General features: G+C 40.8%; 1 protein-coding gene across 1 annotated transcript in view; it reads right to left on the reverse strand.

Annotated features, from left to right (window-relative positions):
- Positions 1-17,552, reverse strand: part of focad (focadhesin) — a 49,083-nt gene that overhangs the window by 25,941 nt on the left and 5,590 nt on the right. Inside the window, exons 2-11 of the mRNA XM_073475388.1 lie at positions 16,188-16,259; positions 14,551-14,625; positions 14,103-14,257; positions 12,612-12,710; positions 7,025-7,126; positions 6,446-6,671; positions 5,906-6,115; positions 5,676-5,763; positions 3,307-3,500; positions 1,957-2,217 (exon numbers count right to left, since the gene is read on the reverse strand). Coding sequence (XP_073331489.1) covers positions 1,957-2,217; positions 3,307-3,500; positions 5,676-5,763; positions 5,906-6,115; positions 6,446-6,671; positions 7,025-7,126; positions 12,612-12,710; positions 14,103-14,257; positions 14,551-14,625; positions 16,188-16,241 — 1,464 coding nt within the window. The 5' untranslated portion in view covers positions 16,242-16,259. The remainder of the gene's footprint in view (positions 1-1,956; positions 2,218-3,306; positions 3,501-5,675; positions 5,764-5,905; positions 6,116-6,445; positions 6,672-7,024; positions 7,127-12,611; positions 12,711-14,102; positions 14,258-14,550; positions 14,626-16,187; positions 16,260-17,552) is intronic.

Raw genomic sequence — 17,552 nt, forward strand, 5'->3', positions numbered from 1 at the left:
CAAAAGATGTATTTAAGTTTTATGTTACGTTCAGTCAAGTTCACTGACTACCTTCCTCACTCTCAGTCATATCAGCTGGCATTAACCCCGGAGGTTACAGCGACAGGGGACCAAATGAAACGCACTGTTACCTTGAATAAAATGATTTGATGAATGATTTCTCTGGTTTGAACATTGTTGGAAACATTTGGTACAATGTAAGAACACAACATCACAAAATATGCAATCAAAGGTCTGATCGATTTTTAGATATTTCATCGCATTAATGTTAAGTATAATATCTTTAAGCATCTGTTCTCTTACAGGTTTGCAGTACCAACTTATTAAGGTGCTAATTTATCAGATTTGTGTTAGCTTGCCTCTGCTTTTCCCATATGGACAAAAAAGTTATAGTACGTTTAGATTATTTGACTACTGCGTCATTATAAAAATATTAGTTTGGTATTCTTCAAGCCTCAGGGACCAGTTTCTTCTGCTGAACATATCCATATTTACTGATGCATAGCCAAACCTGTGTATATGCACAAACCCCAGCAGGGAGAGCTGTGGTGACTGTATCACAACACACAGATTAATCTCTCCAGGTGGACTGTCCCATCTCCCAGTCCCCTTGTGGTCTGACCCATGGTCATGGATGTCTGAGCCCCTGTGCTGATCAATTAAACCTTCATGGATACAAGTTAGAGAGCGGAATGAAGGACAATGCAGGGTTAACCGTTTATCATTCCCTTTAGCGCTGAGGTCAAAAATAGGATCTAGTCAGGGTCCTTGGACACACGTAGTCAACAGCTCTGCAGTGTAGCAGCCTTTAATTAACATAAAGCACTTACGGCTGCCCTGCACCATGGCCGTTGCATAGCAACCATTTTACCTGAGAGGAAGAGAAGGGACAAGGAAATGGAGGTTTTTCTTCAAGTCAAATCCCTGAAAGGTCTGTTGCTGGTCCTTAACAACACATTGGAAATCATAGGAGTATTACTCCAATAAATAATAATAAATAAATATGGATAAATCATGTTCCTCCCCACTACATTGCATTTACACACAATGCTTAGTTTTGGTATTACTTTCGTATCTCGTGAGAAAGAGACACTGCAAACCTACAAGGTGTTTCCAGTGATTGTTCATGTAAGCAGGCAGATGTGAGATGATGTGAAATGATACTGCGGGGACGGAAATCCAATGGATTCAAATATGCCAATAACCTTCTACCAACGCATCAAACGGCCGGCCCAAGTGGCACTCTGGGAGCAATTAGGCCAGCAGGGGAATACGCTGAGGCATCTAACGAGCCCGAGTAATGAGGAGCATATAGCACCATGTGATATTTCACATCATCTTCTGCAGCTAGTGACTCTATTTACAGTCCCAGAGGGTCAGAGGCAAGTCTGTCACATTCAATCGCTCTCTTTATACAGCTGCAGCAAACCCAGCTGCTAAAGGCAGGTTGGGTTTTTAAGAATGTGTTTTTTAAAAGTGAATTTCAAAGCCAATGTCAACGACACATAATGCCCAGAAGATGTCAAATATCAACACATTGACGAATTATACATTCAATGAGAAAACACATGCAGATTGCCAGAGATTTGCCATATTCAGCCTGACAAGTCATTGTTATTTCACCACTGTTAAAGCCAGTTCCAAACTTTCAGCAGATTCTGAAAATCACAACATTCGGTCTGATGTTGTGCTCATTGACATCCGTTTCCCCTGGTTGAACAAACAGTTGATCAATGACAGAAATGTAGGCGGGTCTTTAACTTCTTGCACAGATATTTTACATACTTCCAGAAAAAAGACAAGACTAGCATCACTTTTTTGCCTTGAGGTAAAATGTGCATATTTTAGTTTTTAACAAGCACCTCACTGAAACATTCAGGTTATTTATTCAAAGCTTCAGAGAAAGTGCTTTAACTGAGAGTCTGTCTGTGTTGTTAAGCCTTGTGGATTATCTACCTGGCAGGGGTCAGCAGCAGCGATGGCCTGGCTCACGTCCAGAGCCAGCTGGCAGACATCCTCCTGACCCGTGATGATGAGATAGGTCACGATGAGGGTGAGAGAGCAGAGCTGGCGCTGGCTTGATGACAGGGCCGAGCTGACAGACAGAAGCCAATCAGCTGCTGCTGCTGGATCATTTGCCAATTTACGCAGTATGGATAGAGCCACGCTGATCTCATTGTACCAGGTACTGAGAGGAAGTGCCAGTGGTGGACCAGACTGATGAGAAGGAGAGACATAAAGAAATACAATCGGCAAATGTGTATCTGTTCCATAGTAAAATCGATGGTTAACACACAAATAGTTAAAGTAATCGTAAGCTCTAGACCTGGTTCAGACCTGGTAACAACATGCGTACCAACATACCACTTGTGACCACTTGTCATCCGATCTCACTTGCCACTCTAGAAAGAAATGTCTTCATGTAGAACATTTGCCGAATTTGCAAAAAGACCCAAACATTAAGAATTTGTCAAAGACAGTGTTTTACAATGTTAATAAAGTTTCTCCCAACTCTGCAACTCACAAAATTGAGCGATTTTTATCGGGAGTCAGGGGATTTTTTCCAAGGGTGACCAAGACGTAGACTATTTTGGTTATTTGTAAATGTGACATGTTTAGCAACATAAATGTTGTCTTCCTTCATAAATTGAGTGTAAATGGTGAAATCAGTGGAAACAGTGTGTTCAAACAGCTGCTAAATGTTGGCAGGTAAGACTTCAGCACTTTAGACACAGAAGCAGACAGGCTGGTACAGCCATGCTGCCACAAACTGACACTTTTTACAAGGAAACAAACAACTTCATGTTTTCATTTAATGCTGAATTTACAAGAAGGCACCAATGATTTAGAATTTGTCGTAGCTGTTTCACAAAGTTTGTTAAGTTTCTCCTCATGAAGCAAAATCAGACCATTTCTTAAGGAAGTCTGGTGATACTGTAGTTAGTAATTAACAGTTGGATCAGTTGAAACAGACAGTGTGGTCACAAACATCTGCTGTTTCCTTGGCAGGTTAAGAGAGCCACACGTCATGTCCGTGAACCACACGAATCAGACTGTGTGTAATCCATTCTGCCTGTTTTTGTGACTTGGTCTCACAGAGGACATCAGTTGAGGTAGCCTTTAAAACCTTCTTCCACACTAACTTACTGTATGTTGGACCGTAAATAAATTGCATATGTGATTTTAACCAGTGCTGGTTTGTGAAGGCCAACAAGGATATCTCCAAAATCTTTTAATTCGAACATATCATTAAAAAAATCTGTTTGTTTTTGACAGGAAAGGTTTGAGTAGCAGCCTCAGTGTTACCTGTCTGGGTTTATCTGTCTCTCTGCTGATGCTGCGGAGCAGTCTGTGGGCCAGCTCTTGGATGAGGCTGTGAGTCCGCCGCTCAGCCAGCGGCTCTGTGAGGCTGGAGCAGGACAGGAGCTGCAGCACGGGAAGAACCAGGACCGGACTCAACCAGGGCGACACTTCAGCCTGCTCACGGACTAAATTCAGTGCTGTAAGAGACAGAGAGAGGGAGACCCCAAGAAGGTTAAAGGATCCATGTGGACAAATTAGGTTGTAAAGGAGGAGAAAGGAGGAGAGAAAAAGAATAAAATTAACAACAGAGCAACTGTGGGAGATTTAAAGCTGCCACCATGGGAAATTATGTAGCAAGGAAGGATTATAGTAGCCTTAATTATAATTTATCATGTATCAATAAATCACATTAAATGCAGTGTTCATTAAAAACTTTAGTTGTGATTAATGATTTCCCACAATATAAAATAAACTACGTGTTCTGGCAATGAGATTTTAAGAAGGATCCAGGAAATAATTACGTAGGGCTGGGCAATACATCGATATTACATCACTATCATGCTATGAGACTATATATATTGGATATGGTTATTGTCATATGTCATAACTGTTGTCTTGTCCTGGTTTTAAGGGCTGCATTACAGTAAAGTGATGTCATTTTCAGAACTTACAAGACTGTTACTACTTGTTCTCATACGTGTCTTCAGCCCTTATGATGATGATTATTGATCAAAAATCTCATTGTTCTGATATTTTTCAAGTACCAAGAGCCATTACTTTAACACTTCACAATACGGATATTAAGGTATTTGGTAAAAAAAATAGTAATATTTGATTTTTCTGCCCAGTCCGAGCATTTATGAAGTGATTTCAAGGAGATTCAAGTTATCAAGATATAAATTGTGTACAGTGATAGAACCGAAAAATGCGATAGAAAAGCATCACAGATCAGTTAAGATGTGTTACTCCACCAGCTAGTCTCCGACTGAGTCTGTCCTGCTGGCCAAGTAGTGTACTGTGGGTTTATCAGAGCTCCTTCACTGAAAACAGCTGCTGGAAACAAAGTTGATGGGAGCAGAGTTTGTGGACCAGAAAATCTAAACAATGAGTCTGAACACTCAATAGACAGACTGAAGGTTTTGTGAAAATTCTCTGATTGTCACTATGAGCAACATCTTTCACATTACATATAGTAATTTGAGACACATTCAATATAACAAGTTTGATTAGTGCAACTTTAAGTATCTAATATTTCATTTCCAAGGTAGACAGGTTGGACTGAAGTATGAGACTATTTACTTTGCAGAACTGATCAATCTCGACCAAATCAACAAAAACTGTATGTTATAAAGTATTCATGGTGTGTGTTTATTATACTGTATATCAGGTCTATTCACCTTTTTGGAAAGAAATACTGTATAAATCAAAAGACCAACACCTGGCAGCTTGCTAATGGTGTGTTAAATTAAAATTTTTCATGATGATCTGCTGTATTAAAAAATGCATGTGGTGCAGCCATAACAACAGTGATATAATAACCTATAATGAGTTTCATCTCATGTCTGGTTATGCACGAGTACGATAGTCTATCATCAAGCAATTACAAATAAAATACTATAAATGAGAGGATCTGTAGGTGGATTTCTTTGTTTCCTGGAATCATTTCATTTGGGTGTCAGGATTTACCAACTCGTAATTTTGTATTTGTAAAGCTGGGCTCTATTTTTACATATTTTGATGTCTGAAGGACGAATAGGTACTAAACGTTTTGGATTTGTTCCAGTAGATTGCCTCAGCCCTCAGACGCAAAACAGCTGAAACGTAATCCTTTAAAGGCAACTGCGGCGATCAAAGTACCGGAGCGTCCACTAAAAGGATTTATTTTTGCCGCTGACAAGCTCAGATTGATATTTTAAGTATCTGACAACATTATGGAAAGGATCCCTACAATGTTAGACCTTTCTGTAAAAGAGTTTAACCAGAAACAAACACTATATAGCTCTCCTCAGAACCACCAGACTCCATTAACAAAAACAGTAATTTCACCTCGCAGATCATCATAAAATACACTCAATTTAAACTTGCCAGAAACTATATAAAACTCACCAAAATCATCTTGATTAGTCTTTCCACTGTTCCAGCAATCACCAATATGGTTGAAACAAACTCTTAATTCAGCAAATAAGATGTGAAATTATTCTGGCTCTCTCTCTTGAATTTAGCCTAATAAAACTAGCGCTCAAAATACATACAGTAAATATGTTGAAATCTCATGAAGTATAGATAACTAGCCCTGATACATGTTTGTACTGTAGTGAAAAAGGCACCAGTGATGACTAGTTAACTCATTAGACGTTGGCCACAGTATTTACCCAGAGAGAGCAGGCCACTCTGCTGAGCTGCAGGGGCCTCTAGCAGGAGCAGGGCCACACCCATCAACAGCTCATCCAATGGCAGCTCCTACAAAAGAAAAATCAAGGTCAGACACAGCACAGATAACGATGATACACACAATTTTCTGTAGTGTGTGTTGGTGTAATATGACAAAAATAAAATAATAATGATCAAAAATGTTACTGGATCATAAATGTTGCTGTGTCACCTGTTGGCAGACAGGCAGGAGCTTCTGTAATAAGTTGAGAAGAGGTCGACAGTCTCCGTTTAAGCTAAGGCAGCGCTGACAGGCACAGAGCAGCTGCAGAAGCAGCCCGACTCTCTCAGTCCTCCAGTGCTCCTCAGAGGCCGAGACGAGACCCTGAAGAAGAGCGCTGATGAATCCACACAGCTCCAGCACCGCCTCCACGCTGTCCACCTGTCATCACACAGGACAACACAACAGTGCCTTAATGCTTTGTTTTTTTTCCTCCACCGAGAAGTAGATCACTCGTTCCCTCACAACATATTGTTCAAAGATAAATTCAACCCAATGCTGCTACTCCAGTGCTCCAAAAATATTTGAATTCAATGTATCACTCCCTTTGGGCAGAGAAGTCCCATTGCAAAACACGATGTGAAGCTATGTTGGACATTATTTTGTTAAAATTTCTTTATAATAACCTCAAATCAAATAATTTGAGTCAGTTATTGATGTTCGCCTCTCATGGATTGTTGCCTTAATGAACACCAGACATCAGTGTGTCACCTGCATGTGTGGCACCAGCTGACAGAGGCAGTGCAGCAGGCTGTCAGACACTGGGGAAGTCTTATCCTGGTCCTTGTTCTGGAGTACTGATCCAGCTCCTGGATGTACAGGCAGCAGCACCCCGAGGAGACTGTGTCGCAGGAGGGTGTGCTGAGGTTGTCTCTGAGGTTCACAGTAAAGGTATCGCAGGAAGGGGACCAGCATGGTGATGTAGGCTGGTTCATTTCTGCAGAACATATACATACAAGTGTGTTAATAAGCAGCTCCAGCTCTCATCAAAAATACAATCCAGTGTCATCACATAATGTTACCTAATATCAAGCTGCCTTCAAAGGTCAATACCACTTGACACGCGTGAACCTGAAACTTTCTCAGGCCTCAGCCTTGTAAGGCACCTCATCCATACTGTATTTGCAAAGGAGTGTATATGTTTTTGTCCGTACTGCATAATAACAGCTGACATTGGTGTGATGAGTTATTTGGCATGGGGTGCTCTTCACAGATGGCTTTGAAATTCATGTGGTGAAGGAGCGACTGATTGTATGGAGGGTGCAAGGCCTCTGTTGCAGCCATGCTAACCTGTCAGCAGCCTGCTGAATGAAGTCATCAATCTCCAGCAGCAGAGCCGACCAGCAGTCCACTCGGTTTTCCAGGGCAGTGATGTATGGGTGAGGACTGCTCCTGCAAAAACAACGGGACAGAGCAAAGGCCATGTTCACATCACAGTCTCCCAATTCTGATTTTAATCTCATGCATGTGACGCAGATGTTACTGGATTTGTTAGATGAAAACAAATCACAAATCATCTCGGTGATGATGATAATGAAAAATATATGCAGACATGTCACTAAAGTCCAAAAATTCACATGGTGGCACTCGAGGGATGGCAGCCAGATTAATTGGGACACATTGTATGGAGACCTTTATTCACTCCACAAACCACATGACCACAGTTGAGTCTTGACCAAAGTCACCACAATTCATCCTCCGGTGACAATGAACATCTACTGTATATAAAATATCATGGCAATCCATGCAAAAGTTGTTGAGATATTTCAGTCTTGAACAAAATAGTGGACCAACTGATCAAGTTTGCTAGCATGGCCAAAAGATTTTGATGCCGTACCCTGTACTTTTTTTTTTTTAAATTGCAAAATTTGAAATTACCTTTTGAAGTTGTCAGATTGCTGTGCTGTTCACACTACACAACGTTCTGTATTGTAATCAGGAGTCTTGCAGTCGTTGTGGTTTGCACACTACATGACTGACAAGTGACAGCTGATCACACTTTAGAAGATCACACATGCTAGAAGTGAAACAGGAATGACGTCATCCAAGCAGACCAAGTTGTTTGTACTGATTTACTGGTTGACGCCTTGAGCTCTTTGTCATGATCCTCTGGCCATTCCTGAGCAGTTTTTGTGGTATGGCAGGTTGCGTTGTCCTGCTGGGGGGTGGGGGCACTGCCATCTGGGGGAGCTGGTGCCATGAGGGCAGGGTACTTGGTCTGCAATGGTGTTTGGCTCGGTGGTGCATGTGGGGTATCTACATGAATGCCAGGAACTATGGTTTCTCCTGAAGAACATTTAATTGTAACAAGTTGATCACTGTTTTTGTCTTTACTTCACCTGTCAGTGGTTGTAATGCTGTGTCTGACTGGTGTATATACCAAAGGTCTAGTTGTTTTGAGATGTTTCAAAGCAGAAATGTTCCATATTATATCTTTAAAGTATTAATATAATAAGAATGAAAGATTAACTGCAGAATGTGAATTCATGACATTGACTTATCACTTACAGCGGGAGAGAAGAGGTCTCACTGTGTTTGAGTTGTTCAAACTCTATTTTCAGATTACATCTTCACACTATTCATGTTTGCTTATTATTTTTAATTAAATACAGTCATTTAAAATCTTAGGGTCTCCATAACACCATTGCCAAGTTTTCCCCTCCTCCACCTGTCCTGTCCTGTGTGTGCAAACAAGCCTCCATTACTCTTGGATTTACTAAAACCCATTAAGTCCAGACAAAACACTGAGGTCAAATCCAAGGTGAAGTCTCTGTGTATTGTCAAGATTCCAGCCCACAGACAGGCCAGAGGTTAACACAACAAGGTGAGGGTGAACACCTCCATCAGGTCCACTTAACCAATGCGTTCCATCAATCAGCACATATCTAATGTAGGAAGGAAGTTCAGAGGCTGGATGTCTGTGCCTGTGACAGCCTGCCGTGTGGCCCAGACATGGACTACTCAGAGGCTGAACACCCCCCCCTCCTCCAAACCTTTCTTCCCACTCTTCACATGGTGTAATCTGTCTGACCATCTCCGTCCCCCCTCCTCAGGTTCCCTGCAGCCATCTACAAACCCTCAGCTTCAATACAGCGCCCATCCATCAGCCTCTAACAACGTCCCCTTCTTTTCAGCTGCCACACAAAGGAGGAGGCAGGAAGTCAAGGCTGGATCCTTCCTCCTTTGAGTTCAACTCCAAGTTCACAGCTAAATCAGAGTGCTGGCAGACAAATGGGCCAGGTAAGAGCAGTCTGCTGTAACGCCCAGCTTCCCACTCAGGTGAAGCAGGTTCACTGCCATCTGGGAGTGCTGTTGCCATGAGGGGGTGTATTTGGTCCATAACGGTGTTTGGATGGACGGTGAGTGTCAAATGGTGTCCACATGAATGCCACTACATAAGGTTTCCCAGCAGAACATTGCATTGTAACGAGATGATCAATGTTCACATGACCTGTCAGTGGTTTAAATGTTGTGTCTGATCGGTGTAAATCAGCAGATTAATCAATAATGAAATTAATCATTAGTTAATCATTAGTCTTAAATGTCTCACAAACAAGCACAGACTTGTAGAAAGTTTAGCCCTGTATTTCATGTCAATAATGAGCAGAACTGAAGCCGAGGAAGCAAAACATGTTACTTTTCCATAAGCTTTAGATTTGTTCATGCATGACAAGAACCATGCATGTACATGAAAGGCTAGCTCATTGACTAGGGCTGGTTATAACCTTGGTGAGCTTATTAGTTTCAACTAGTACAGTCTACCTCCGTCCAAAAAGTTATGTTATCACCCATGTCCACTGGTTTGTTGGTTTGACAGCAGAATTACACAAAAACTACTGAATGGATTTCAACAAAACTTAGATGGAGGATGGGTCTCGGCCCACTACAGACCCCATTAACTTCTGGTGTGGATCCAGGTAAAGGGAGGGATGCGGGAATTTTTTATCACTTTCTTTAACATTGGGAGATTTGATGGATTTGAGGACAATTTGATGTAGATAAAGGGGAGGGGAGTATGCGCTCTACTGAGTGCCATTCAAGTTGTAAAATGTCTCACTCAGAGCATGACTTGGCTTGAAATCTTTAATAACCAAATTTAAGGGGTACTTAAACGAGAGTAAACTCTGGTGCTTGCTAAGTTTAGTGAGAGGTTGACCTGAATTGAAATACACACCCTCGGTGCATGCCATTGCTCACTAGCTTACGGCTAATGTACAGTAAATCTAGCTGTGATGAAATGAAACGCACCATTACCTTCAGTAAACTTGTGGATTTCTCTGGTTTGAACATTGTTGGATACATTTGTGATAATGTCAGTAAAAAATTCAACAACATATATAACAAAGGCCTCGTCATTTTAAGACATTTTGATGCAGATATCTTACACATTTAATCTTTTTGTCCTTATTTGAACCCAAACCATGATCTGTGCCTACACCTCACAAGGTATTTTTCTTACGTAAGCCTAATTAAACTGTGACTGTACAACGAAGATACAGATACACTGCACTGTCATGTTGTTATGGGAACGCTGATATAGGTCGTTTTTTGAATTGCTGCCAATCGGCCTATTCAGTCCTTTAGGTATAAGGACGTGTTGCAAACACATGTGGTTGGACATGAGTTCAATAAAATGGTTATTGATTGAATATCTATTTATTCAGCATTATCAATGCACATCATTGTAACATTGACACATATTTCAATATAAATGTGTGGATTACATTTCCTTGTACCTGAGCAGGCAGGCCATATACATTGAGTATGTGGGAAAGCCTGCAGGGGACAGTCAGGGCAGACTACACTACTCCAGCCAGACTAACAGCACATGAGTAATGAGCTGGTGTGGCGGACTGAACCTTCCCTGATCCTGCTGGGGGCTGAAGTGGCTCGGAGTCTCGGTGGCAGCTTGCACAGGGCAGCGGCGAGCAGACGGTCAACAATGGGCACCAGTATGCATCCTCCATTAATCCCGCAGCATTTACAGTTACCCAGCAGTGCCAGGCCCAACGACCAATGAAGGGCCAGACTTCCAGGCCAACGGCGCCACCCTGCTGCCATCAACACATTCATCTTCCCACCAGGGAGGTTCAGGCCGCCAGACAGAAGCAGACAGCAGAGACAGCGATGAAGACAGAATGAGAAAGAAAAGGACAATGGCAAGAAGGGGAAGACTGTAGGAGAGAGAGAATGAAGGGTTAGAGATGTGGGGAAAGAGAGGTCAAGAGGGAGCCAGGGAAAAAAAGGTGGAAAGGGTGTCAGAGGTGGAGGGAGAAACATGGAGAGCAGGAGGGAGGAAGGGAAACATGAAGGAAAAAGGAAAAGAAAAAAGACAAAGCAGCACAGTCTTTTTATCACCCGCTGTAACTGATTAAGGAGGCCCCAGGATCTTGGCAGAGGTGCAGATCTAAGACTGGAGGGGGGAGGAGGAAGAGGGGGCTCCATCCAGGCTCCAGCAGGAGCACAACACTATACTAGACACTATCTGCCTGGGGATATTCAACCAGTTACACTGACCTGTACCACAAAGAAACAAGCTCTTATAGTAACAGTATCATCTACATTATCAAATCAAGACTGTTCTCTTAACAAAAGCATCTAATCAATGTCTGTCTGGAATGAAAAAGATATGTTCTGATGGTGCACAATATGATTGTTGAGGCTCATTCCCCTAGTCAGTCAAATACTGACGTCTGGGATGGGTGGTCAGTCCGAATCTCAACCCAAAGCGTCGGTATTTGACTACCTGTGAATGAGACTCAACCATCTTTCGACAGAGCCACTTTGTGCCCCTTTTAGTTAAAGCATCATTCTGTTGCATTACATTTAGGTAAGTCTGACTTAATTTCCAATACTTCAAATATTTCTCAAAGTAACTGCTCTTACTGTTTTAATAACAAGATGTGCAGGAATCGTATTTTTCCCAGGAAGGGAGGTTTGTGTATCCCCTGGGATTTATGGGCAGTGAGCAGTAAGTTAAATGGAGTTCAACCATTGTTCATTTAATTATCTACACCTGTGTATTTCCTAATGTAACGTGTCAAAATGTCACCAGCTAGACTGGTTCCGTCCAAAGTTCAAACATACATCCACCACCACTCACTGATTTACATGATGCATTTTTTATTTTTTACCTACATGGATAAGGTAAAGTTGGAGTTGGAATGGAGTTAAATCTTTTTATACAACTCTGCTGCAAACTAAATAAGCAGCATGAGACCACTTTAAAAAAAGCCGGGACTCGGTCTCCTGATGTGGTTTGTTTGTGTGAAAGCAAGCAGACCAACCATAACACTGTGTGACAGTGAATAAAGTGTTTGCACCTTCATCTTGGTGTGAGCTACAGAGACACCAAGATGACACCAAGAGAGAGAAAGAAACTTGATTATTGTATTATTTATGGAAGATTATAAAAGAGGATTAAGGACTATTTGACCGCTGAATGCACAGGTCCTGTTACTGAACAACACTAATTGATTATTTGATGTAATTCGCTGCTTGTTTAAAGTCTGTTGCTTGTTTCTTTTTGGTGAAAATGTTATGTTGGTTGTTTTAAGTTTGAGGTTTGTTGAATAGTCTACAGGTATTATGTGAAGCGGGTCTGTTTTGATGAAGTGGAGTTCACACATTAAGGGCCTCCGCCCACCAATTTTTCACTGATGGTACATATTAAGTTACCAGTTATGGTTAGTAGCACTCAGCCTGTGAAAACAGTTCTCTGCAGAGCTCTGAAGAAGTCGGAGAAAATGATGTCTTCACACCTACATGTGTGATAATGATGGATTAAACAACACAACAGTCAAAGATAAAGGAAATAGATATGTATTATACCAGACACTACACAAGCTAACGTACTGAGTATATGACAAAGACTGACCTGATAGAGTATGGACAGGTGAAGTGTGTTTCTCTGTCTCTCTGGTCTGCCTGCATCTGTAGCAGCCGTCCAATGACCTTTATCAGCCCCTGGACATTTCTGTTCACAGTTCAGGTCAAAAACAGAACACAGAGAATGTTAGGAAACAAAACAACACAATGGAAGAGGAAAGGTTATTTTCTTTGGGAAATTAGCTTTTTTGCTCAGTCGCTCAGAGAAGATCAGTTGGTCTGTGCTGAGTACAAAGTTGGAGTCAGGATGTAGTTAGCCTAGCTTAAAATTAATACCAGAAGCAAGGGCAAACTGCTAGCCTGTCTACCAGTCTGTCTACCTACCTACATCTTTAAAGCTCACTGATTAACATGATCAACATCTTTGGGTTTCTTTACAACTAAACAAATGTGAATGTAAAAATGACCATTTCTGAAGTTTTAACTACAACTATGAAAAATAACTGATCAGGTTGACTGATGTGTATAACCACTGATTAAAAACTGAATGCTGTCCAGTCAGTGTCATCCATCTCATTGACTGATGATTTTTAACCACTTGGGAGCAGCGCAACAACCTGGTTTATTATCATAAAAAGTTGTTATTGTGAACTTGATAGCTGACTTTAGTTTATTTACAGTTACAGGGCAACATTAACATTCACTTGGAGTCGCTGTCCTTCTTGTCCTCTTTTAGCTTTGGTTTGGTCTCCATCTGAGTGATATATGTGGCTCTTTAGCTGCTGAATGGTCCATTATGTTCACCAGCTAGTCTCTAACTATGTCTGCTGAGCAGGTAGTCTACAAAGGGTTTATGAGCCTTTCACTGGAAACAGCTGCCTTGCTGATGGAAACCAGGTAGATGAGAGAGAGGTGAATCAAAACCACTACAGAGCTGAGGGGAAGTTTGTGATATGTCAATATAAAAACATTGGCAAGTATTTTTTGTCCCAACAGCCATAGGAAATCATGCAAGATGCCGATTCAACATTTTCTATATAAGATCAGTCTATGTAAGTTATATATGTTGTATAGAAAAGGTCACTTTGCAGTTGGACTTGATCCTCCTGCTCTGATGGTCAGGATATACAGTAAGAGGAATTAATGGATGCAAGTCAGCAGAGGTGGCAAGGACAATGTGACAGTGTCCTATTACTAAAAGCTTAGTTATGCTTCTGCATAGAGGTGCTTTGTTACCTGCAGTACATGCGCCATGTAAGTACAAGTACACTAGTAACTGTAACTGTAAGCTGCTTTGCCTGCCTTTGTTTTTGTGTGTTTGTTTAATTTAGCCTTAGTCCTCAACTCAAGTCCATGGGAAGTTGTCATATTTAGTCATCTTTGTCCCTATTATTTTTAATCAACAAAAACTTAAATAATAGAAGTGAAAGATTTTACTTCCAAATTCCAAATAGAGCTCTATTGAAGAACCCATTACACTGCGTTTACAGGGACGATGCCGTCACTCAGACAAGATGTGACTTGACTGTGTTTCATGTACCTGGCAGAGGGAAGGAGGTTGAGGACACTGTTGAGGACGTAGTTCAGGTCTGCGTGGCCTTGATCCACCAGCAGCACCAGGGCATCGCAGCAGGCTGATCGCACCAGAGCATAGTCACTGCAGCACTGCTGCCACAGAGCTTCCAACGCTGGACCCTGATACACAATAACAACACACACACACACACACACACACACACACACACACACACTTCAAGGTTTAAATCCAGATCTAGCTCAAAGGTACCATTCAAAATGACTTTGACTAATCTATGAGGAGTTATTCAGTTGTTGATGAAGATGGTAGCACTTGAGAATGGACCCTTACTGTTTAGGGTTATGCCCAAACATCAGGTTACAATAGGAATTACTTTACACTTCAGAGTAAAGAAGCCATGTCATGGAGCCTTTATGCCACAAAAAAAACATTATTTTGATACGCAACTCACCTGGATGGAGGACTGTGTAATTTGCCCATTTGGTCCTTTCTCCTTTAGCACGGCAGCAACAAGATTTCTCACCGTCTGGAAAACAAAAAACATGCCATCATGTACAGTTCATTCTTGATTAAATCAGGCACTGTTTTTTGAGAGATTTTTTTTATTGCTTTATTAGCCATTTAAACACACAATATATCATTTCTGCAACTGGGAGCCTCTCAATAAAAACAAAACAGAAGAAATAACTTAAGTAGTGTCATCATGCAAGTTGTTTTTGCTCTCACTGAAAACTCTCTCACGGAAGTCATACCTACAGGCAACCAAATGAAAAACACCTTAAGCTTGAGTAAATTTGTGGATTTTTCTGGGTTTGAACATAGTTGGAAACATTTGTGACAATGTGAGCGCACAAAGCAACAAAATAAACAACAAAGGTCGAGTGGATTTTACCCTTTTTTATGCTGAAATGTTACATATTGTATCTTTACGTGACGCACCACTAAAAATATGTCTTTTTCCTATCAAACATTCACCTTCTGTAGGTTTGAAAGGTGAACACCATTTTTAGAAGTGCTATCCCAGCTCACTCATTGGCTAACATGACAAAACTGTTTCTGGCTCCTTCTACACACAAATAACCAGACAGGCACTTTTCCTGACCTGATGTTTGATATGTTTTTTGTCATGAAAACTGGTCACTCTTAATCCATGCTGACCAGAAACTACAGCCTAACCCTGACTACAGGCAACTTCAAGTCACAGAGACATCTGACACACAAAATGATGGTGGGTGGAAGAAGCTCAAGTGATAAGAGCATAGGTACTGAGGTGGGGTTTAGTTTCATCACAGTACAACAACAAACTGTTGTGTTACATTTCTGTTTGTGTATAGAAAGCAAGATACAAGATGTTCATTAGTGAGCTTTACAGACTGTGTTGGAAGGTGTGTTTTTGATCTTTGGACAGAGATAGGCCCTGATTTCAGTCTTAATGCTAAGCTAGGCTTAAAAGCCCCCCAACTCCTTAAACAAACACAAAACAAATGAATGAATGAACGAATTAATGAATGAATTTAAAGCAGCTATAAGGAACTTTCATTTCATGTTGATTCTGGCGACCCCTGTGTACAAAAGCAGTATGAGCACCATCACCTCCTGTCATAAAGATGTTGATCTGCAAGCAAGTTCATTTCTGAAGAAAGATGCCACACATTTCTAATACTATCTTCAAAAACAACACAGCTGTTTGCAGGCTGCATGAATATGAAGCAATGTATCTATTTATGGCTATGTATGATTACTAACAAATATGATGATGGTGATTGGTGAATAAAATAAAACAAGGATTATTAATAGGGATTAAGAATAACTACTGTATAAAAACTATACAAAAACAACCAATTTTCTGGTCATAGAGGCATCAGTATTAAATTGAGTTTCAAAACCAATTTAAAACTCCTTGTTGTGCATTTATATTATTCTTAACAGAAAATGATACAAAGACTAACAAAAAAAATCAATTTTGCCAGATTGTATATTTGCTATTTGTTAAAGGGGGAAATTGGGGGAGAGGAAAGACTTAGTGTGGATCACAGAAGACGGGGTGAAAACTTCACTCCCACATCTTACCATGAGTCAGTAGCTTACCTGGGCTTGTATGACGGGGCTGGGAAAATCAAAACGTATCTTCAAACCCTCCATCGTATCTGCTGGTCATGCCTGAGAGCACAAGGAAACTGCATTAGGAGTTAACAAAACTTCATGACAGTAACGAGTGCTGGGGTTACCATTTCTGTTATTTCACTTCCAAGAATTCCACGATTTTTCAGACAACACTATTAAAGGAAACCTTTTTAGGACAAATTGTGGTTCTACCCTTCTTTTAAACTCAAGAATATCACATGTCAGTGGTGTGGAAGTCAGCCTTTGAAACAAAAGCTAAGTGACGTCGCCGCCTGTTGCTTCACAGCATTAAGGGAGCAAACATTCGAGGGAGAAGCACTGCTTGGAGGTGTTCAGAGGGTGACCCTTTGAAAGCTGATCCCTGCCTTGTGTTATCAAATTATTGGCCTGCAGCCATGATATAATTTTGCATTAAATTATTCACAAGTCATCAGTATACCACCCCACTCACTAACTCACAGGTTGCTAAGCAGACAAGTTTCCCATCTCAGGTTGTCTCATTAGGAATGACAATATGCTGTACAGGTGCTGACCACCAGCTGTCTGAGGCCTGTACACCACAGCTGCTGCTTAAAATGGGAACATCTGACAGGTTTTCAACAGGACTGGGTATAGAATTCATACAATTGTTTTGTTACTTAAATGTGTGAGTATCAAAAGACAGCCAAAAAGACAACAGCCACCCAGCCACAGTCTGTCACCCTGCTGCCATCTGACAACAGATACAGAAGTATCTGCTGCTGTACCACCAGACTACAGAGCAGCTTCACTCCTCAGACTGTGACACTCTAATGAATAAACAAATGAACCTTGAAATGGAAATGTTACCTGATATTTGCATTGAATATAATTCATCAGGTTTACTTATTTATTCAGATTTAAATTCAAATCGAAATTCAAATGTTCAGACAACTATTAAACCTTTGAGAATGTTGTCTTATTTGTTAACTGAAAAAGACAGTCTTATAGAACATGGTTGTATTTCTCAAAGTAAGGTATAAAAAAGAATTAACCATTTTTGAAGGTCAATAATATTTTGTTCTTTTTGTGCTCTGAAATTTTTTGAAACACACGTATTCACTTTCTTAGCCGAGCTTAGCATTGTATGGGACACTGAAGGACAACCTAAAACCCCAAACAATAGTTTTAACATTTCTGTTTCTGTACAATAACGGTTATCGTTTCTCCTTGATTGCCGTCTTTGTGCTAAGTAAATCTAAGATAATCGCCTACTAAATACACAAACATGAGATTGATATTTTTCTTCTCATCTCACTATGAGAAAGAAAGGAAAATTTCCCAAAATGTGGAACAATTTCCTAAATGTTT

The sequence above is a fragment of the Pagrus major genome, chromosome 10 (genome assembly GCF_040436345.1).
Source record: "Pagrus major chromosome 10, Pma_NU_1.0".
Lineage (NCBI taxonomy): Eukaryota > Metazoa > Chordata > Actinopteri > Spariformes > Sparidae > Pagrus > Pagrus major.